The sequence below is a fragment of the Marmota marmota genome, unplaced genomic scaffold (assembly GCF_001458135.2).
Source record: "Marmota marmota marmota unplaced genomic scaffold, marMar, whole genome shotgun sequence".
Taxonomy (NCBI): domain Eukaryota; kingdom Metazoa; phylum Chordata; class Mammalia; order Rodentia; family Sciuridae; genus Marmota; species Marmota marmota.
This window is the reverse complement of record NW_025999983.1, coordinates 2,002,565-2,025,554: the sequence shown is the minus strand read 5'-3', so window position 1 is coordinate 2,025,554 and position 22,990 is coordinate 2,002,565. Positions and strand designations below refer to the sequence as shown.

The following is a 22,990-nucleotide window of genomic DNA, read 5'->3' as shown; positions in this document are numbered from 1 at the left end:
GCAGGCTTGGTGCTCTGAGGATGGGGTCCGCCCTTCCTGACACCGGCCCCAGGCCCTCACCTCACCAACTGTTACAGGCATTGCAATTATTATCGGAGGCATTACAGTTTGAGTTTATCGTTAGCTGTTCTATCTTTGAGTGTCAGACACTGCCCTTGGGTTTCATTTGTGAAAATTGCCTTTCAGGGGTCAGTGTCCACGTTTGGAAACATCTCGCCTCTGTTAGCCGATGAAGAAACAAGGGCAGAGTTCGTCAGCTGCGAGAGCCACAGTGCTCCCCTGCAGCAACGCCTGCCGTCCACTCCTGTGGTGCCCAGTACCCCTGTCCTGCAGCAAAGACTGACATCTACACCAGTCACCTCTCCAAAGGTGACGCTTTGCCCTAGTGCTCCATGAAGGGAGTGGAGCTTCTACACCCAAACTCATCTAGCCCCCCAGTTCCACAGGGTGAAACCCACCTCCCGGATGAACAGGTGTCTCCTGGTACAGTCGTGCGCGGTCCAGCAAGGCCGTGACCGTCAGCAGCTCTGCTCTCTACTGTCTTCAGAGCACACTCCCTTTGGAGAGCCCCCAGAGGGGACCAGGGCAGGAGGCAGTGCCCAGGCCTCGCTCTGGTAGCGTAGCCAATGGTAGCATTTCAGGTGACTGTGCAAGGTCCTTAGGCTTGTCCATCACATGGTCCCCGTGGGGTGATGCCGCTGGTTTGGTGGTCACAGTGCTGTCCATTAACATGAGCTCCTGGGACCATCTGCGGCCAGCACGTGCGCTCCCCTATCCCAGGGCCATCCTCACCCTCGGGGGGCACATCTCTGTGTCCCCATCCAGGCCCTGATTGTGGGCTGTGGGGGCTGGCCAGGACCCTGTGCTCCTGCGATGCCTCCCCAGGGTGAGCGTGGAACAGAAGACACTCCCTCCTTGAAGAAGGGCCTGAAATCTCCTCTCCAAGTGTCTGTTGAAGCAGGGAAGGGTGTGTTCTTGGCAGGGTTTGCGAGTTCGGTGTCTGAGGCCGAGGAGGGGCCCCATGGGGTTCCTGGATTCTGCTGTCATAGATTCTTGTACTTCCACACTGAATGGAAGACGGGAGCATTGAGCTGGCTACTTACGAGTGTGCAAGCATGTGTCGGAGGTAACCGGCCACTGAGTGGGAATAGCACACCCCTGTGCCTGACACTCCCCACGGCCCGCAGCTTTGAAGAGCACAGAGGCCGACACTCGCTGTCCTTGTCCTTGGTGAACTCAGTGCTAAGCCTTTTCTTTCACTGTGGTGCTGACCCTTCCCTACACTATGGACCACAGTGGCCCCAAGTTCCAGGGTCACATGGGCAGCTGTAAGGTGGGAGGGAGAGGTACACTGTGCAGGCGTGAAGACAGGGTTGTCATCGTCTGGATTCTGCGAGAGCCAGCACCGTGAACTGACTCAGATTTTCAGATGATTTGATTGCTATTAACACAAAGTACCCACCTTTACTTTTAGCCAATAAGCATAAAACTAGGAAGCACCAACCCAGAGAAAAAAGCAACACAGGAAGACAGACCCAGAGCTCCTCACGGGAGTCTGCAAGACAGGACTGCCGCTGGTCCCCTGGAAGAGGCACCCTGGCAGGTGGGGAAGGTGACCCTGGGAACCCGCACTGCTTTACAGGGGCCGTGTTCACAGCCCAGATGTAGATGAGCCTCCAGGTAGAGGGAAGGAGAGTTCTCCACCCGTGGGGCACTCATAGACCTGGTGATTTTATTAAAAATTATCATGTTTTTCATAGAAAAAAACCTTGAATTTCTCCAACCATGGCTTCATGCTTGAAAGGTGAACTAAGTCAATAGAGTTTAAAAAAAAATATCTTCTCTACCATTCTCTGTAGCTGGTATTTTCTTCCCCTATTTAAAAAACCCTCTCAGTGCCCAGTGCCATGCCTAGGGCGTCAGGCTGTGGCTGGAGAGCCCTGGCGGCTGGAGACAGCTGTGTGCAGGCCCAGGGCTCCCGCCAGCACTAGGGGAATGACTCGCAGCTTTGTGTTTTCATGCCCAGGATATGCACCACCTTCTGCAAATATCCAGGGGCAGGAAGTTACCAGCGCCGGCCTCTGCTGTCGGGTTCCAGGGCCCCAAGGCGGTGGCCGGAGAGGACCAGGGTAAGCACCGTGGCCATGCAGGGTCCTCTGGGTGCCTCTGGCCCCCTCCTCGTCTCCCCCCACACAGCCCACTGCTGGTCCTCACAGGTTCCTCCAGGAACAAGGCTGACACCTCGGCCCCCAGGGTGGCAGCACAGACTCCTGCCCTCTGGTCCGAGCAGGCCTGGCCTCCTGGCTCTCCGGGGGGCCCTCCTTCCACTTCCCCTCACCTGTTTGTCCTTTGCGCTTTCTGTGGTGACCCTGCACCCTTGTGAAGGCTGCCCTCAACCTGCAGGCTGGCCTCAGCCAATGGGCCTTCCTGGCCAGCCCCCTGCTCTCCTGGAAGCCCGCAGAGCTCCTCCCCACTGTCTGGTCTCTTTCCATGTGTCCAGTGGGCCAGTTTTGCTGTGTCCACCCCCTTCTTGGCCATAGGCAGCTTCAGGGCAGATGCCGCTTCTCTCGGGTTAATCTGGTCAGTGCTGCACGGGCTGCACTTGTAAAGGAGTCGTGTCCAGTGGCTGAGCTCTGAACGCACTTAGCCTGCACACCTCCCAGGACCAGTCACTCCTCCCCTGACCTGACCACGAGAAGAGAGCGCTCTCTGCTCAGCAGGACGTGAAGTCAGGTTGGGTCAGTGCTGGCAGGCACAGGCCCTGGGCTTGAAACCCACCTTCTCTGCTCTTTCAGAAGTGCCCTTGCTCACTGCAGATACTCCGGGAGTTGGGCTCCTCATCGCGGGCCACACTGGCGGCCTCCCTCATCCTTGCCCTTTCATCCAGGGGCCGCAGGTAGGTGGGTTGAGTCCAGCTCTGGAGTCAGCCGCTGGGTCCCAGGGACTTGGAGGTGGTGGCAAGAGGCTGTCCCAGCTTCCCCAGGAGTGCTGCAGCCCGGGGTGCCAACACCTCCTAGGCCAGCTGGCCCTGCCTTGCCAACAGGGGACCCCACGGGAGGGAGCACAGCCTGAACCCGAGCCATGTTCTTATGACTTAGTTGTTCCCCAAAACAAAGTTTCATTACATTATTTTCTACTATTCTCAATGGAAATAAATGGAATCAAAGGTAAATAGAGCGAAATTACCAGTGAGCTGCAGCTAGTGGTCCACTCCGCTTTATTTAATAAGAAATGTCAAGAGAATGAAACAGTCTCTCCAAGGAGCAAATCCAGACTGGGAGCTTGAGGGGTTGAAGTAGGAGCCTGGAGAGGAAGCACGGGAGTGGGGCCCGGAACCCCCCACTCCAGTCCCCTTTCTGAGGCCTTCGTCCAGCTGGTGGGGCGGTGCTTTCCTCTGGGCCTCAGTGTCCGGGGTTCGGGCGGCTGGGCTCCAGGCCCCTGCGACCTGCCTTCCAGGATCGGCTGTGGGATGTGGCAGCTGCCACCATGGTGGTCCTGGCCTCAGCTGAGAAGCCCCAGGGGACACCCGTCCAGAAGGCAGGCGTAGTCCCAGCCCCGAGCGGGCACCCTGCGGTTTTCTGGGCCGCTCGGGAGACATTGGCTCTGTTCCTTCTGCAGGGTCTTCCTGAAAAGCCAGCACCTTTTGGAGAAGCAGCGCACCCCACGGACACCACGAGAGGAGAGGAGGAAGTGGAGGAGAAGCAGTACCCGGACGGCAAGGTGGGTGTCCCAGCACCAGGCTCTCAACCACACCCCCGGGCTCTGATCTCCATGGCCTGGGGCTGACCCAAGGGCCACCAGGCAGAGTCAGGCGAGGCTGACAGCCAGTGCCTCTCCACCTGTGCTTGAGAGGAGACATCTCTCCTGCGCCCACATCCTCACCTTGGGGGCTGCCTGTATTCCAGAAGGATCCATTCTCAGGGACATTGTTGTTGACCCCAGAAGGGTCGCAAGAGGAGAGAGCTGCGTGGCCGCATGGCAGTCTGTAGGCTCTGCAGAGAGCCTTGGAGTGGTGCCCACCCGCTCCTTGGTCAGCCCAGCACCACGCGGTAGGAGCCTCTCTCCTGGCCCTGTTAGGAGCAGGGTCTTCCTCATTCTGACTTCCTTGAATGTTTTCTGGCCTAAAGAAACGGGGACTTTTGCTCTTGCAAGTGGACACAATGTTTGGAGGGCTGGTCAGGGAGTGCTGGTGCTGTGAGCCTGAGTCACTGAGAGCCCCTCTCTGGCACCGTGGTCGCTCGGGAGCCTCAGGGACCAGAATCCACTGGCGGGCCTCGTCCTTCCATCTCAGTAGCTCAGGCCCCAAGAGGGTGACATGGCTGGTGTGCGTGACTCAGCACTAGGAAACATAAAGGCGGGCATGCAAGAGGCAGGGCCACCCCTCCAGCCCAGCACGCGCCACTCCTCCCTCCACTGGGTGACTGCTGCCTTGTCCCTGGCTCCCCACCACCTGCTGCTGCCCCGTGCTTGCTACTTCTGATCTCTGGCACTGTATCCTGTGCGTCCTACAGTGGAGGTGCTCAATTCTTCTGTTTATTTGATTTTTTTGTATAATACAAAAAACTACACAATCACGTATCACTTGGTGGCAGTGACGTCTTCTCAGGGCTGCTTGGCCGGTCCTCATCCTCAGGGTGCTCATGGCAGTGCACACCCACCCACTGGTCTCCGTCTAGCACCTGATGCCGTCAGGACCTGGGGACAGCAGGTGTGTGACAGTGGGCTCTTCTCTAAGTGCAAGGAGACCCTTCTACAACAGTGAGGCAACGTCCAGTACAGCAACCACACAGGCCAGCGCCACCGTCCTCACATGCAGTGCCATGAGCACAAGGCCACCAGGGCAGGGGCCGTCTCCAGCTCCATCAGTCCTCTGACGGCTGCTGGGCCTGTGTCTAGTACTGACCGAAACCCTGCGGGCTGAGGGGCTGCCGTGCCTGTCGCTCACCGCATGGAGACCTCGGAAGCACGCAGGCTTCTCTGTACCTGGAGGCAGCTGGCCCTTTGACCGTTGCTGTGGTTGCCCTGCTGGTGCAGAGCTGGCCTTCTGGTTCTGAACTGTGCCCTCCTGCTCCACTCCCTGGCTGGCTGCCCTGGGCACCCAGGGTCCTGGTTCAGGCCTCCCACGGGGTGGAGCCCCGCAGCAGGTTTCCTGGGGGTCCCAGGAGGCCTTTCAGAGGTAGTTGAGCTGATGTCTCTGAGCTGTATTGAGGGTCACCAAGCGGCATGATGAGAAATGCACGTGAGTTAAGTCTGCAGGTCCTATTGGGGGGTCTTCTCCCTCATGCTGATCATCCAGTGAGTAGTAGTTTCCATCTGAGGACAAAGAAACTCGTGCCTGAATTCCAACACTGAGAGACAGTAGCCTAGTACCGTGTCTAGGAAACTACCTATTGACTGATTCTTCTTTGGAATCAGCATGGGGGTCGGCAGGATGGGATGGGAAGGAAACTCACTTGTGTGGAGGGTGTGTTACGTGGCCATCCCGCAGTTGGCACGGCCCTGAGCCCCACCAAGCACCGTGTCACACCATGTGGGCGGAGGGCAAGGCAACGTGACCTCATGAGAGCAGGCCGCAGAGCAAGCCCTAGTATTTATTATTCACAGCCCGATTCAGGGAGGGGGTTTGGGACTGACGGACGGGGCGTGTGTTGGGGAAATGCCCAGTGGGCAGTGGATGTGTGGGGGTTTTGAATGGAAGGAAAAGCGATGGGGCCACCTGATGGTGACTGCAGATTCTAATCCCGGAACTGCTGTGCTTCTGTGAAGGTGGAACAGACACTCAGTGACGGCCGCACAATCGTCACCTTCCCCAACGGCACCAAGAAGGAGATCAGCGCAGACAGGAAGACCATCACCACCAGGTTTTATAATGGTGACGTGAAGAAGGTGAAGCCAGATCAGACAGTGGTGTGTGTCTTTTGTGCTTTCTTAACTCAAATCAGCCCAATTCTTAGCAAGCGTTTGGGACATGGGTGCCCTTTCTTCCCTGGGTGTTGGGGGACGAGAGAAGGAAAGGGCAGGCCACGGCTCTGCAGTCAGACCCGCTGCTCCGTGGCTGTGGGCTGCTCCGCGGCTGTGGGCACCTGACCAGTGAGAGCCCCCAGGATCTGAGACCTCGTATTTCCACCTCGGTGCTGCTCACCAGCTCCCACCCCGTTCCCAGTGCTCATTTAGCGGTGTCTTTAAGGCTCTGTCAACGTGGCTTCTAATTAAGGCCTAACTTAGATGGTTTTGAAGATTAGATAAACAGAAGTGTTCCTCAGCGGCCCTCACAGTACTGTCTGGGAACACGAGGGCACAGACGCTGCTGAGTGACCTGGAGCTGGAGTGTCACCTCAGCACCGCCCTCAGGCAGGCAGGAGCAGGGCCAGTGCAGGCTGGAGGTCAGGGGGCCAGAGGGCTGGCACGTCCTCCCCCTTGCCCAGCTCTCACACAGCTGAGGAGGAGGTGCTGGGCTGCAGCCACCCCACTGGGGGGCAGAAAGCCCTGTCAGACCAGCCGTGCCTTCTGGGCAGCTTTCCATTTCTGCATCGGTTCTCAAGTGGGGTGACCCTCCACACGTGCTGTGTCTGGGGACCTTTTGGCTGTCATTACTGGGGGTGGCAGGGATGCTGCTGGCATCTAGCGGTGGGGGCCAGGGATGCTGCTGGACCTCCCCAAAGCCCAGGAGAATCACCCAGCCACACTGTCGGCAGAGGTGAGGTGGGGAGACCCCTGCCGGCTCTTGTGCTCCTCCAGGGCTCCGTCCCTGACATCCTGTCACCATGGCTCTGAGTGATGACGGCAGTGACTGAATGTGGAGGAAAGCAGGAGATCACAGACCTGGGCCCTGCCTGGGCTGGGGAGCCTTGAAACCCTGGGTCAGCTGTGTCCGCGGAGCCTGGGTGGGGAAGCCGGGCCGGCAGGTGTGGAGGCTTCGCAGCAGGGTCTCCAGGGTGGAGACCGCCAGGAGGAGCAGGCTGAGCAACCCGGGAAGCTGGCGCTCTGTCCTGGAGAGTCAGGCCTGGGGACCAGGGGAGGGTCTGCAGGCGGAGAACAGGCTACCAATGTTGCCGAACTGGTCTCGACGGCCAGCTCCCATTCCACCAGGCTTCAGGCTAGGGACGCAGGCGCCTCTCGGCCACTGTCCCTGCTTCACATTTTTATGAGAAGCAAGTTGCTTGTGCTGCTTGAATTTTGCCCCTGTTGAGGCTTCTGGCTCTTCCTGGGGTGGTGTCAGCCCCTGGGTGTGGACTGACTTCTGCCAGCCCCCCCCCCCCAATGTCCTGCTGCAAGCCTATGTCCCCTGTTTGTGCTGGGAAATGTGGGCCTGGAGGTGCACTGAGGGGGGGTCTGCCACGTCCTGGCCAGGAGCAGCGGGAGGTGACGTCCCTGTCCTCACCGACCACAGCCCTAGAGTAACAGGTAGCCGGACTTGGGGTGGAGATGTGCAGAGAGGGTGACCAATCTAAGGTCCCTAGGATGAGGACAGGATTGCAGGAGACAGCGGGACCCCAGAGCAGGCTTGGGGAGGAAGCTCCTGGGCTTCCACTCACCAGGGAGCCTCTGGGCTCCATGTCCCCAGCCACGTCTTCGAGGGAACAGGGGAGACTTAGAGTAGTTGGGGAGAAAGGAGCATTCCCTGATCCTGCCTGGCGTTTGGACGCAGCATCCGCAGGAGAAGAATGCCACCAGAGTTAGGGGCGAAGCCACCCTGGGGTCTCAGCACTGTATTTTCCAGCGGGTGGCAACGCCCTGTCCTGTGCCCCCTCTGCCACCGCAGGTGACTGAGGTGAGGTGGCTGCTGCACTCTCGGGTCAGCAGGGAAATGTCCTCCTCCCGCCTCCTGGCTGTGAAGGCCGGTGACCGAGTTGGCTGCTGTTTGCCTCTGGCCCTCCACGTCACTAAGGCTTAGGCCCCTGCTTTGGGGTTGGAGGCACTTCCGCCCCGCTCCTGTAACGGCCCTTCCCGCTCCCTCTGCTCTGTCTCCTCCTCTGGAACCACCAGGCATCGGGACTGTTGAAACCTCGCCATCTGTGGCAGTTCAGGCACAGGGTGGGGACATCCAACACACAGGGGCGAATCTGCCCCTCCAACTGCGTCAGCCCCGACCTGAGCTGGGGAGCTCACCACGCGGGGCATGTGGCTCGTGGCTCCAGTCACCCACAGGTGCTGGGGCCTGGAGGCCGCAGGCTTCAGCTCTGAGGGGCAGGAGTGAGAGCTACCCCCATCGCATAACCTGTGACACTGTTGCCATTTCTGGGGCCTTGGTGACAGCTCCTCTTTCTACTCATGGCTGTGTGAATCTGTGCATTGGGCTGGGCCCTTGCACCTGTGGGGAGGCAACTTCGGCCAATCTCCCGCTGAAATCCAGGGGCGCAGTGAGTGCACACTTCCTCCCAACGCAGGTCTCTCTGGTGCTTACAGATCTATTACTACGCGGAAGCTCAGACGACACACACGACCTACCCCAACGGTGTGGAAGTTGTGCAGTTTCCCAACAAGCAGACAGGTGAGTGGCCTTGCCCCCACGAGGCCCAGGTGGCTTCTCATGCAACCGTCAGGCAGGTGATCTGAAGTTTAAGCTTCTTCATTAAAAACCCGGCGTGCGTGTCCCCGGACTTCCCCGAGGGCTGCGGGCTGCTGCTGCAGGGTGGGCACACAGGTGTGCCTGTCCTGTCCTGGGTGGCTTCACCAGGGCCACCTGTGGGCAGGTTTCAACTGCAGTTTCCTGTGAGCAGTGAGGAGATGCACTGAGGTGGGGTCTGCCACCTGGCTGAGTACAAGGGGCTGTGACGCCAGGGGGCCGCAGGGTGGGGTTCCGGTGGTCGGCTCAGTGCGCCTGGAGCTGCCAAGTTCTCCCGCGGAAGCACCTGGACTCTGAAACCCCGTCCTCGGGGGCTCGTTTTCTGGCTCTGTGAGATTGCTTTGCCTCCTTGTAGTTTAATTTCACTCTCATTTGAATCTCTATTTTTAAAAATAGTGATGTGGATGTCCTCTCACAGAACTCAGCTCTCTGGGGGTGCAAACTGGCCGATAGTCTCCCTCCCAGAGGACACTCAGTGCTAACATCACCATCAACTCGCCACCGCCCTCCAGGACCTTGCTGGGGGTTTGCCCTCTCTGGGAGGCTTCATAAAGATGGGCTGCTTCCTGACCTCTTCATGTGCCTGTGGTTGTCACCACGTGGGAGAGTCCCAGGTGTTGCCGTCTTCCTCGGTGGCGCCTCCGTGTTGATGCTGAGTGCCTAGTGGGCTGAAAGGTGGTGTCCAGGGAGTCATATGGGCAGTGAGTGGCCTCCTGGTGACAGACCAGGTGTCTCCGCAAGTGGCCAAGCGGTGGAAGGGCCCAGCCAGCAGTCCCTTTCCCCACACTGACCTCTGCCAGCCCAGTGCCAGCAAGCAGGGGCCGTAGGGAGTGCCCAGATCCCAAAACAAAGGGCGGCGTTTAGATCAGGAGGTGGGGCAGGCCCTTCAGTGGACATTTCCCTGAGAGGAAGCTGCTGGGCCCCTTTTAACGCAGAAAGCCACGGCGCTGGGCCCCACTGTGGGAAACCCACAGGCGGAGTAGCTCGTCCTCAGGGGGCGGCCGGGAGGGCTGGGGTCAGACACATTCTGACCAGCAGGTGGAGTCCTTTTGGCTGTTCCTATGAAGTCTCCTTAATAAAGCAGGTGGCGCCGGGTTCTGGAAAATAAATATTTTGGTCTGGATTTCATTCCTTAGTTTTCTTATTCTATTTTAAGAAGTCTAGCCATATAATTGTAAAGCAAAATAAAAACAGAAACCTAACATCAGACTTTGCACACAAGATCACGCGGCTCTTTTTGCTGTAGCAGCATTGGTGGGGACAGTTGATCCGACAGGGCAGCACCGTGCGGGAGATAGATTCAGAGAGCCCACCCATGGCTCTGCCATTAGGACCACCGTGAGCCTCTCTGGGTGACCCAGGGAAGGTCGCCGCCTCGGCTCCATTTCATCCTGGAGAGCGAGTGAGTCAGAAGACCAGTCCATGGGCCACTGCTGAGGCCCCCATGAGCCAGTTCACTCGGGGCACCCCAGGGCTCTGTGGTGGGTTTCCTTGGGGTACCCCAGGGCTCCCGGGGGGTTCACTCAGATACCCCAGGGCTCCAGGGGGGTTCACTCAGGGAACCTCAGGGCTCCATGGAGGGTTCACTCAGGGCACCTCAGGGCTCTTTGGGGGTTCTCGTGGGACACCCCAGGGCTCTTGGGGGTTCACTCAGATACCTCAGGGCTCCATGGGGGTTCACTCAGGGCACCCCAGGGCTCCTGGGGGTTCTGCAGGTGCTCAGCAGTGTCTGACACACCACCTGCTGCAGACAGGTAAGGTGTTGGTGGTGGTGGTGATGGTCTGACAGCACAGGTCTCTACAAGGGGCCGTGTACTACTCCCCAGGTGGTGGCCGTGACAGTGATGGGTAATCTACATCCGTATTTCCCCAAACCATTCTCAGTCTGTGTACAGAAACAGCACACGTGCTCTGTGGCCTGACAAATTTATCTGGGAAGTGATGGATCATGTGAGGCTGGTCTTCCTGAGGTTCTTAGGGTCTTTAATAGTCTGTGGGTCAGCACCTCTTGGCAAGGGACGCAAGGCACTGTCATGTTGCCCCATGCATGCTGAACATCCCAGGGTGCCTCTTCTCAGGGACTGTGTGTTAACACGGTCCCTGGCACGAGGTTTGGGAAAATCCATAGGGCTCAATAACCAGGGAGGCCTGTTGTTGACTTCTGATGAGGGCCCTCGAAAGTCCAACAAAGGGGTCATTTGATGACCAGCAAAACTACCTGTGAATCAGGTCTGATGTGACTTTCCAGGTGTGGCACTGGGGTGGCACTCTCTTTGGGTCATTCTTACTGTCCATGTCCAAGCTGACCTGAGCACTGGGGGTCCCGTGTTCTCCTCCCAGGTCTGGGGCGGCAAGGCCGGCTTCCTGCCTGCCAGACCCTCACTGTGAGCGCTGCCTTCTTTCCCACCCTCTGCAGTGGCTGGGGTTTGCATATTCAGTGAGTTTTGTCACTTGTAATGCCAAGGAAGCCCAGGAAGCTTGCAGCCCAACACGCTGGGGGAAAACGCTTTGCAGCTAATGCCATATGAACTTGGTAGTGACCTAGGGTGAACGCCACTCTCTCTGCAGCCTCCCTCTGACGTTCTCTGCCCAGCTGCCAGCATTCTTTGTGACAAATGTCCTAACCCTCTGGATTCTGTGTGTGTGTACTTTTCTTCCTGATTTGCAGTAACAGAAATGGCTGAATAGGCCTCTTGGCTCAGGAAAAGCAAAACTTCCTGCTTCAAGGTTGGTTTGAAAATCGTCCTGCACTGCGCTCATCTGTGGGTGCATGATCCTGCCTACCCAGTACCACCAAATACCCTCCCAGCCTCTGCAGACGGCCCTGAAACTGCTTTCAGAGCCAGTTTTCCAGTCCCCAGGGAAGGTGCTATGGAGACAGGTCCTCAGCAGCAGCCCACCAGGGTGGGGCTGGAGCAGCCACCAGGTGACCCTGCACCAATGTGTTTGTTTAAGAAGGCGCGTTGTTCCATTCCAAGTTTTCTAAGGACTCTCCATCCTGCTGTCCATATTGACCGCACCAATCTGCAGCCCCACCAGAAGTGTATGAGTGTGCCCTTTCCCCACATCCTCACCAACACTTATTGGTGCTTGTATTCTCGATGATTGCCATTCTGACTGGAGTGAGATGAAATCTTAGTGTAGTTTTGATTTGCATTTCTCTATTACTAGAGATGTTGAACATTTTTTTTATATATTTGTCGATTGATTGTAGATCCTCTTCTGAGAAGAGTCTGTTCAGCTCCTTGGCCCATTTATTGATTGGGTTGTTTTCTGCTGTATTTGTGTACAGTGACTCGAAGAACTTCCTACCGTCATGTATAACTGATTAGAGCTCATAAAAAATTGAAAAAAAAAAAAAAGAGAGAGAAGGCACGTTGTTCTGCTTGCGAGACTTTAAGTCACAAAAGCACTTTGCATTTGGTTAAAAAAATAGCCTGCACTGGGCTCCAGCTCATTCCTGGTCTAGTTTCCTTACAATTGATGCTGCTTTTTTCTCTCTCTAGGAAACATGGATAACCAAACCAGATTGGGTCTGTAGAGCCCAGCTAGTGTTCTGTAGAAATACTGAGTGGGTGGGCAGAGAAACCTCTGGGGCTCAACATTTCAGAGAGTGTGGGTCATAAGGACACAATATTTATGCCACAATTGGTGTGATACTGGAAGTTAATCTTTATGTAACCTCCCATAATATTTTAATTTTGTTAATTTAATTTTTTCCTATTCATAGTTAGTGCATATGCTGTATTCGGAAACATGGTCACACAATACCATTTCCTCTGGATTGCACTATTTCAAACGCAGGCATGCTGAGAGGGGCGTGGCCTCCGACACCGGGCACTCTAGTACAAGGTCCAACTCTCTGTGGTTCCACTTCTTTGCTTTAGGCTTGTTTTAGATTTTTTTTTTTAACTTTTTATCTGTTCACTTTAATGTAATTTCAAAGTTACAGAAAGTTTCCAGGAAGGCACGGAGATCTCCTGCGTGTCCCATGCTGGGAGTCACTGGTTCTAACATTTTGCCACATTCCTTGGTCTTTCTTTCCCCTGGTGCGTGTGTAAACGAGGCTTATCTGAGCACAGTTGGGAGAATCTGAATTTTGTGTTGGGGTGAGACTGGGGCGATCACTCTGCCTGGAGCACAATGCTCCAACATGCATAGAAAGTGCTGGAGTGGTCCGCAGAGCTGGTCTGGAAACTAGTCCTAGTCCTGCATGGATGTGTCTTGGTGCCCTTGGGTGGTTGCAACCCTAACCCGGGGGCTGACAAGCCAGGAAATGCATTGCTCACGGTTCTGGAGGCTGCGAGTGTGTGACCACAGCCCACAGGTTCAGGGGCTGGTGTGCATGCTTCCTGTGGAGGGGAGGTCATTCTGTGGTCATTCTTCTAAGGGCATTAATCCTTCCTGAGGACTCCTCAAGATCAAATCCTTCCCAAAGACCCCACCTCCTACACTGTCACTGACGGGGAGGGTTTCAACACATGAATTTTGAGGAGACCCAAACATCCAGACCATAGCAAATGAGTCACTGTCAAATATATTTGAGCCGCCGAGTGACCCGGGAAGGTCCTGGTTTAGGAAGATACTGTGCTGAAGGGCCGGCATACGTGTGCCCGTTGTTCACGCCCCGCTGCAACAGAGAGCTTGACAAGCATGCTCCCATCACGGGGGTGTCAGGGGAAGGGTCTTGATTATTCCCATATGATATTTAAGTCCTTGAACTGTTTTCATGAGTAGGGGCACCAGATGTAGCCCGGGGGCCAGGCTGACTGGCAGCTGCAGCCCCTGCCTCTGCCCGGCACGGGGAGAGGGTCATGCTATGCACAGCTGGCCTGCAGAAAGAGCAAGACTCAGAATTCACATGCAACTTGTACTTGAAGGAGGATCACTTCCACATAGGCATAAAATCAAAAAAGATAGCTCAAGCCATTCTACTTATGCTAAAAGTTATTCAATTATCTAAAATTCAAGTTTAATTGGGCATTTTGTAGTATATCTGCCAAAACTAGTTATCAACACCTATAATTAGGAAATAGTATCTTTTCTATGAACCTCAACAACACCTTGTATAAAGATCATTTACATGTAACATGGTTTCTAAATACATTCAATGTAACATGCATTTTTAAAAAACGTGTTCTGCAGAAAAATTCCACCCTGATGGCTCCAAAGAAACTGTGTTTCCCGACGGGACAGTGACGCAGCTCAAGGGTGGGCGTGAGGAGATCGTGTTTTCAGATGGGACAGTGGTCATCGTGAAAAGGTCAGGATCGTGTCAGGCCTTGTGAATCCAAAGCATCCCCAATCTTTAATTTGTGCATTCAACAGTATCTTCATGTTAGTTTAGGTTTCTGCAAAAATTGAAGTGTTTATTTAAATGCAACAGTAGAAAAATCATGTCCTTGGCCCTAGAAATTGCCTGTGACCTTGATTAAATCCCTTGAATAAATGTTTGAACATGGATTCTCAGGGTCAGTCCCGTGCCACATAATGATGCTGTCTGCAATGGTCTCATGAGACTGTAGCGCCCAGGGATGCCCTAGCTTTGTGTGTTGGTGTCTAAACCTCCTAGCAACACACTGCTCAGAACATGTCTCCATTGTTAGTGACACAGGACTGTATTTAATTCCCTGAAGCGGCTATGCTTGAATTGCAATCACAGGACAGTTCCGGTCCCAGGTGCAAGTGTCCATCAGACCCCGTTGCCCAGCCCAGGTCTAGTGTAGAGCACGTGGAAATGAGCAGGTGGGGTACCGAGGCCGTGCAGCTGGGGTCTGCTCTCTGGGAGCTGGTGTATGCAGAGAGCAGAGACGAGGTCTGTCCACCCAGTGGCCTAACTCCTCCCTGTCCTCCACCTAGCGTCCACAGGCTGCAGGAGTCCTGCTGTTCTCCTGTTGGTTCTCTTGGTCTGCTGCAGTGGACATCTCCCATCACCTGGGGCACTTTTCTTGGTGCTCACCACACTCCCTGGGTGAACACCTCTCACCTCCCTCTCAGGCTGTCAGCCCAGGTCCCCACAGATCTGCCCCCCTGCATCGTGGCCCATCCCGTCACTCCCCACCTCCCTGTCAGTGCCCCAAGCCCCTGCCATCTTCCTGTGCCTCTGTGTCCTGGCCTCCAGGGCCTGGAGGAGGAAGCCAGGAGTCCAGACCCTGTCTGCCGCCACTCTCCTGCGGGCACCACACTTGTGGCCTTGGCTAGGGCACTGCCCAGCTTACCTGGGTGTTTCTCCTCTTCCAGGAACGGCGACAAAACCATCCTGTTCAGCAACGGGCAGAAAGAAATCCACACGGCCCAGTTCAAGAGGAGGGAGTTCCCCGATGGCACCGTCAAGACTGTGTACTGCAATGGCTGCCAGGAGACCAAGTACGCCACGGGGAGGATCAAGGTCAAGGATGAGACTGGGAGCATCATCCTGGATGGGAAGTGGAGCCACCCACAGACCCACCGCTGTGCGTGAAACCCGGTGACAGTGTTGGCTAAAACAGAGACAGAAGCCAATGTCATGTTAGCTGCCCCAGATGACCCCGGAGAGCCCCAGGACTTTAGGAGTACCCTAGAACTTGTAAAGGGAAAGACATTCTAGTCCCTGCTTAGGGACAGTGGTCAGAACTGCGCTAGTCAGATGGGGCTCACAAACCACTTCCAGGCACCCCCCCATGGCACCCTCTGCCACCAGGAAGCAGTTCCACCATGTACCAGGGTAGCAGGCCAGGCAGCTTCCTGCCCAGTCCCTCCAGTTCTGCTACCAACTCCAGCCTTGCTTATGCCCCAGAACCACCGCACTCAGCCTGACCCGTTCCCCTCAGTTCTGTGCCCTTGTCAGCCACATGGCCACAGCCAGGGGGCCCCTGGGAGGCTGCTCAGGGCTGGAGCAGTGCTGTCATCCTGGCCCCAGGCTGCCTGGGAAGTGGATCACCTCTTGAGACTCTCCATTCTTCGTCCTGGTTTAAGAACAAAGTCCAGTCACCTTTTCTATTGTTTTGCAGGATGCCCGGAAGACACAAAAGCAATTGCTATTCAACCAATTTTTACCCTAACATGTAAAATCCCACCCCAAAACAAGAAAGAAATAATTTCTTGAAAATCTCATCATAAGATATATGCTTATTCATTTTTTTTTTCAGTACATACACGTGTTTTTATGTGAAGGAGGACATGAAATATAATGTTTTGGTGCCAGCAATTATTTTGACCCTAAAATACATGGTGCATACATGATTATAATCTTCATAACTTTGGTAATGCCATTTAAAATAACTCAAAAATAATGCGCTATCTTGAGTTTTCAAGGGGAAAAAAATCTGCTGCAATTTCCCTGGATGGAGGCCTGTTCTTTTCAAATAAATGTCAAGCCAAGACCAGGACATTTGTCACACAACTGTCCAAACAGACCCATGGTTGGAAACCCACTTTAGGTTTGGCTGAAAAAACTGGACTTTTTTTTTTTTTAATCAGCTTATACTAGGAATTATCATTAAAGCAAACACGACAAAGCACTGCTCTGCTCTGCAGAACAAAGTGCCTTCCAGCTGTTTGACAGGTGGGTAAGTTCTGGAGTCAGTGTGCTCCGTGTGGGGTAGCCATGCTGGTCTCTTAGAAATCAGCTTATGAAAACAACATTTCCTACTGGTTGGCAAAAAGCCAGGTCTACCTTTGAACTCTGCACACACAGGATGTGCACTCTGATCACTCAGTTGTCTCTCGGTGCTTGTGTTGAAGGCCGGGTGATGCCCGGGGGGGGAGGGGGGGTAGAACCCTGGGAGAGGGCCTCCGGGAGGGCCTGGTCCCCGGTGTGCTCTTCCTCTTTCACCTCCTGAGCAGGTGGCGAGTGGTCTGCCAAGTGCTGCTACATGCTGGGGCTGCCTGGCCACAGGCCCAAAAGCACGGACCCGGCAGACCACAGGCCAACACCTGTGAACTGTGAGCAGAACCGGCCTTTCCTCTCGATAGGCCTCAGAGTTTGCCATAGTGATGAAAACCCAACCAACTCATTCAGACCCACAGGGGATGGGCCCAGGACCCCCTGGAAGACCAAACAAACCACAGATGCTCAAGTCCCTTCAATAAAATGGCACAGCGTTTGCAGGTGACCTACACACACCCTCCATGTGCTTTAAATCATCTCTGGGTTATTTACAATATGAATTACATCACAGGCGCTATGTTACTTAGGAAACGGCAAGAAAAAGGTCTGTATTTTTTCAGAACAGATGCAATTTCTAAAATTATTTCCACTCTGCAGTTGGTTCAACCTCAGCTGCAGAACCCACAGAACCTGAGGGCTGGCGTGCATATAAAACTCACCTTGAGGGGTTGTGCATGCCCACATGCGGGCAGACAGTACCTGAGTGCACGCGGGGTCAGGAGGGGGCCTTAGGGAAATCGAGGATCAGTGAGAACAGAGGAAGGCCGGGGAGGGGAGGGGGTCAGGGCAACTGCAGAGCGCAGGCAGTGGGGAGCCAGAGGCCGGCTGTCCCTGACGGGCGTGGAAAAGCCAGTGCACTGCCCCTGCTCCATTCCCTGAGCGTGTGACCCTTCACTCTGTGTGGTGGGTTGAGGAGAGCAGAGGCCAGCCAGGGCCCTGGGCCCCTTCTCCCTGGGGCGGCTGCTGAAGGATCCGCCACTGCAGCCACTGTGGCTCCATGGTTGGAAACAGGACCCTCTGCAGAGCCTGCTGCCAGCCTTCCTGATGGACAGTCCTCCTACAGCCTGCAGGGCAGCTCCCCGGGGGTGTGGGTCCTGCTGCCACAGCCCTCTGTGGCCTCATCCAGTCCAGCAGTGGCCCTGTGTGGCCTCTGTGTGGCCGCTGTCTCTGCTCTTGGCTCAGTGCTGGTGTGGCCCTGTCTGTGTGGCTTCTGCCTGGTTCTCTGGGGTTCTGATCGGCTTCTGCAGCAGACAGGAGCCATGTCTAGACTTCACAGACACCTCAGCAGAGGAGGAGTGGAAGCACCTTCCCTGGGCATTGAAAGGACGTAAGCCAAACATCCTTTTTTGTATCAAAACTGTCGGTGTATTTTTTTTTAATACCACTTTAAGTTTATGGCTGTTTACTTCAACTAGCCACATTTTATCACTTCATGACGAGTTGGTCCTCGAGCTGCAGACACATGGCCAGGAGACCCTCTGTGCTGGCTCTTCCGTCCCTTTCCCACTCCCCAGCACTCACAGGAGGAGCCTTGATGTCTGGGAGCACATAGCCCTGGTAGCCTGCGTCCGTCTCCTGTGAACGCTGGGGCTCTCAGAAGGTCTCAGAAGAAGGTGTTGGCAGGACGCTGCTCTCCGCCAGGAGCCAGGGGCGGGTCCTCCTTGCCCCTCCTGGCCTTGGCGGTGACGGCAGTGCCGAGGGACCCTGGCGGGTGGCTGCACCATCCCAACCCCCGCCCATCTTCACAGGTCTCTCTTCCCTCTGGGTCTGTGTCCAGACGTCCCTCTCTTTGTAGGACACCAGCCATTGGAGTTAGGGCGCACCCTAACACAGTGTGTCTCGTCTTGGCTGGTGACTTCTGCGAAGACCCTTTTCCCACATAAGGTGCCCTTTGCCAGTTCTGGTGGACATGAATTTGAGGCCCACCCTGACTCACTGGCCTGAGGAGATGGCACTGCTGCCCTCCAGGGTCCCTGGAATTGGGGGAGGGGTTCCCAGAGGAAACTCGTCTGTACAGGAGCGTGGTGGGCAGGACAGGGGGTGGCCCCTCCTGCCGCTGTGACAACAGAGCTCCACCCAGGCTCTGAGGACATGTGGATCCAGGTGGACTGTGCTGCTGTGCTCGCTCACCCAGCCTCTCGCCCGCTGGGTCTCCTAAGAGAGCCCTGCTGGCCATGGACGTGGTAGCGTGGGGTGGGCAGCCTGTACCTTCCCCCCACCTGCCCTCGGCACTGACGTCTGAGTGGCCGCGTCACATCAGGAGCGTCTCCCAGGGTGCAGTGCGTGGTGACCCGGAGGGGGTCTAGCAGGGGAGCAGAGCCCCCCACGTGGTGGCCTGGCTTGGCTCTTGTCCCACTTGCCCTGAGGAGGCGCACTCGCTCGCTGGTGTGACCTGCCGCTGTTCCCCTTGCCACTGTGACCTGCCAGCACAGCCCAGGGAACACGCTTTTACCACCCTGCGCCTCTGAGGCAGGACTTCCAGGCTGGGCGGGCTGTGTCCCGTCAGGGGCTCTGGGAGAACCCTTTCCTTTCCTTCCCAGCTCAGAGGCTCCTGGGTACCTTGGCGGTGACACTCCCCTCCACTCTGTCCCCAGGTGCCTTCTCGCTTCCCTCTTTCTTATAAGATCCTGACTCCACCTGGATGATCCAGGACTCTCTGCCCATTCCCAGCCCTCAGCCATTGCTGCAGTGTCCCTTTGCTGTGTAAGGGGACACGGCCACAGGGCCGGGGACCACGCCTTGGGCATCCCATGGGGGTGTTTTCTGGCTGCTACGGCACCAGGATGGAAGAGTGTACTCAGCAACACCCTCCCTGAGCGGGGGGTCCCTGGGAGGTCCCCTGCTGCGTGGAGGAGGGGGAGACCATCTTCCTGCTGAGCAGGCTGGGCCCTTCCTGGCAGTGGGCTGGGCCGCTTCCCCTGAGCTCTCTTCTCCTCCTCCTGTGCCGTGGGTCACGACCCTGTACCCAGCAGGAGGGCCACGTTGAACTGGCACAGCACTGGGGAATCAGAGCCAGGACATGCTGTCCCCAGTGGAGACAGGGCCTCCAGCATTGTTTCCACACGTGATCATTCTGCCGGGGGAAGGTAGATGTAACTCGCACCTTTTAAAACACTGGCACAGCTTCATACTTTCCTAGATACCATGTAAATATTGCAAAGGTTCAAGTAGAAACTGGTGTCAGCCACCAAAAACAGCCCCGCCACTGAGCCAGAAAGCCGGGGTGTTCCACAGGGCAGCTGAGATGGTGTGGCGCTCCTGATGAGGGCTGAAGGGAGGGCTGGCTGCCCATTTCTGTGATCTGAGTGTGAATTCCAGCTTCCAGTGCTAAGTGTCCACCAGGCAAAAGAAACTGATTTCCAAAATTACGGCTTAGTGTCACGGCCTGGAATGTCACCAAGGGCTCCTGTGTTGAAGCCTTTGTCCCCAGCTGGGTGCTAGTGGGAGTGGCAGACACTTTGGGAGGTGGGGCCCTTTGGGAAGACATAGGTCACTGGGGCGTGTCCCTTGGCCCCCCTGCTTTCTGGGGGAGAAGCTCAGCTTCACCTTGTGCCCTTCACCATCATGTTCTGCCTCAGCCCAAAGCAACGTAACAAGTGACCGTGGACTGAGCCCTCTGACACCAGGAGTCAAACTAATCTTTCCTCCTTTTAAAAAGTTGTTCTCAGGCATTGTGTCACGGTGACAGCTGACCGACAGGCCTAACTGAAGAAGGGAAAGTCCAGACTAGGACCTGCTTCATGGTCTCTTCTGACCTGTTTTCATTTTGTTTGCTTCTTAACGTGGCTGGCCCTGTCTGGACCTCAGTGTCACTCAGCATCTCTGAACCCCCGTCACATTTCTCCTCACGTCTCCTCTTCCCATTCCCATGATCCTCTCAACCTCATCTCCCCTAATTGCACAGATCAGATCCTTCCTTACCATGGAGGGTTTGGGATTTGCCTTCAGGAACATAAACCTGGGACCGACACATGGAATGCTTGATGTGGAATTCTGTCTTTGCTTTTCTTCCTTATGCATATTTGGCTAAACTATCATAACTCTGAAATTTTTGACCCTTCAACATGTAAGGAAAAGTAGGATTCTAGCAAATATATTTTTAAATCATTAGGGTCGGGGTTAAGTTCTCTGCAAAAGTGAAAGACAATTTTTTTGTAACTAGAGTGGTCAATTTGAATGGCCAATTTGATGGGCATGTGGGTCGGCCACCTGAAATGGAGACCCTCCCAAGAGGGGGCAGCACCATCCAATAGGATGATGGCTTGGATGGAGGAGCAGTTGGAAGAACAAGGAGGCATCAGCAGAAGCAAGCTCCATTCTTCTTGAATGGGTTCTTGATTGCTGCTGCCATCGTCTGAGGACACGGGACTCTGGCCTCTTCACTCTTCCAAAGCGGCTCTGCCCGGGATTCCCCAGAAGCCTTCGGTCCCAGACTAGGGCAGCACTGTTGATTCTGCTTGTTCTGGGGCTTCAGCCTCTTGGACTGCACAGCTTCTGTCCAGACTGCAGATGGCCATTGTGGACTGTTCAGCCTCTGGTCACATAATAAATCCCCTTTTTATAAATATACTTCCTACTGATGCGTTCCTTAGAGAACCCTGATACAATAACCACCATGATTTTTATAGTCTTGGGGAAGCGGCTCTCAGGTTCTGTGCTGGAGCAGGTTTTCCTAATCATTCCTGGCTGGCATCGTGGTGCTCACCTGAGTTTTACTGGTCACTGAGCACCCTTAAAACAGGTGTATGGTAGGTTATTTATCTAGAAGGCAGCTTTTAGTTTTAATGATTCCCTTCTAGAGGTGAGGAATGAGATACACATTTGGAACCAGGTGAGTAGAAATTGAAATCAACTGTAGACGCTATTATGGATTCTCCTCCACTGATGGGGTCCATCCCCCAAAGCCTTCATAAACTGAAAACAGCACAGTAAGAAGTACGTTGGCACACCCCATATCTTCCCTCATATTGTGGGAAAGGATAAGCCACCTGAGAAAATAAAGTCTGAAGTGATTAGTGAAGAAATGAATTGTATTTTAAGGGAGCGCCTGGTAGATGCTTCCTAGTAGAACCTGGAATAGAACAGTTAAAAAATGGCTCCTATTCTTTATTGAAGGGAGAGCATCAAAGGCAGGGATACGGTTTCAGGGGTGGTCTTGCAGTCAGCAGGTTGATTGGCATCTTGGCAGGGTACACCCATCTCTGAGAGGCTGTGTGGCTACAGCAGGCACCCCATCTCCAGTGCTGTGTGGGACCTCGCAGAGCCAAAGAGGAGTCACATGCATCTGGGCAGTCTGACCAGCTGGATTGCCGCTGGAAGTTCCCAGATACCCGATTCTTCTCTGCACTGGCTACAGTGCCGGTTTGGTCCACATACAGTCCATGATGGCTCTCAATACCTAACCCCTGAGCACACTCCAGAGACTGGGTGTGCCCCCAGGATCAAGTGCTCATGTCCTGCCAGCATTGTGAGACTTTGGACCACGTATGGCCTGGGAGAGGACAAGGTCATCTCCACACATGAGGTCAGCCTCTTCAACAAGGTGCTGGGAAAACCGGAAATTCATACGTAGCAGAATGAAACTGAACCCCTACCTCTTACCCTGCCCCAAACTCAACTCAAAGTGGATTGAGGACCTAGGAATTAGACAGAGACCCTACACCTACTAGAAGAAAATGCAGGCCCAACTCCCCATCAGGTTGGCTTAGGAACTGACTTCCTCAACAAGACTCCGAAAGTGCAAGAAGTAAAACCAAGAATCAGTAGATGGGATGGTGTCAACTAAAAAGCTCCTTACAGCTCAGGGAGCAGTCAGGAAGGTGAACAGAGCCTGCAGAGTGGAGAAACCCTTTACACCTCGGACAGCGAGAGCATCGTCTCCAGGACACGCGTTCCCCTCCTCTGGCCTTGGCTTGGGGCTCTTCTGCTCCCTGGGGGTAGCGAGCTCTTTGGACTCCTCTCTTGGGCGTCCGACTCTGTTGCTCTGAGCGTCTTCCTTGGGACCTCCTTTGCTGTTCCTCTAAGTCTTGGTGCATGGTCTCTGTTGTCATTGTCTGGAGACATTCTTAACTGTCCCCTCTGAGTTTTGCTGTGGCCCACTGTTGTTCAGGAGCACTGTGACCTCCCCACGTGGGAGGGGCCTGCGGGAGGCGTTGTGTGGCCCAGCGGGTGTTCGTGTGTGGGGAGAGCATCCCCTTGGCACAGGGGCTCTGCTGCAGGGACCATCCCCTTTCCTTTCATGTGTGGCTCCCTGCTCTCCACTTTTTTCTGTGGTTGGAAAGCAGCATGGGACCCCCACCAGAGAGTTGAGGAGGTGCTAGTTCCATGCTCTTGGACTTCCCAGCCTCCAAAACCATGAGCCCAAACAAACCTCTTTTCTCTGTGAATTACTCAGTCTCAGGTATTCTGTTACAGCAACAGAAAACAAGCCGAGATGCCAGTCCTGCTCATGGCTGCCATTTTCCTAGCGTATCTTTTTCCGTCTCACCACTTTCATGTGTGTGCCCTGAGGCTACACAGAGTCTGTTGGACAGCACATTGTTGGACCTTTCCATCTTGTTGTATTTGTTGATTCTTACAATCGCTCTGTCTTTTGACTGGGAATCATGGGGCATTTACACCTGAGACAACTATCGACCGTTACTCACTTAGCACCAGAGCCTTCTGGAAACCACTGGGTTTTGTATGACTCAGGAGGAAGCAGTCCATCAGTAGTTCAGAAGGAAGACTGTTCTGTCCAGTTCACACTTTTGCTTAAAGGCAGCGTGGAATCGATG

At 55.0% G+C, this 22,990-nt stretch overlaps 1 protein-coding gene across 1 annotated transcript in view; it reads left to right on the top strand.

Annotated features, from left to right (window-relative positions):
- The window catches only part of LOC107153156 (centromere protein J-like), a 30,267-nt gene extending 10,918 nt beyond the window's left edge, over positions 1–19,349 (top strand). Inside the window, exons 4-12 of the mRNA XM_048805753.1 lie at positions 187–369; positions 2,796–2,896; positions 3,435–3,537; positions 3,619–3,720; positions 5,767–5,907; positions 8,407–8,491; positions 13,712–13,829; positions 14,807–15,047; positions 19,122–19,349. Coding sequence (XP_048661710.1) covers positions 187–369; positions 2,796–2,896; positions 3,435–3,537; positions 3,619–3,720; positions 5,767–5,907; positions 8,407–8,491; positions 13,712–13,829; positions 14,807–15,026 — 1,053 coding nt within the window. The 3' untranslated portion in view covers positions 15,027–15,047; positions 19,122–19,349. The remainder of the gene's footprint in view (positions 1–186; positions 370–2,795; positions 2,897–3,434; positions 3,538–3,618; positions 3,721–5,766; positions 5,908–8,406; positions 8,492–13,711; positions 13,830–14,806; positions 15,048–19,121) is intronic.
- The last annotated feature ends 3,641 nt before the right edge of the window (positions 19,350–22,990 follow it).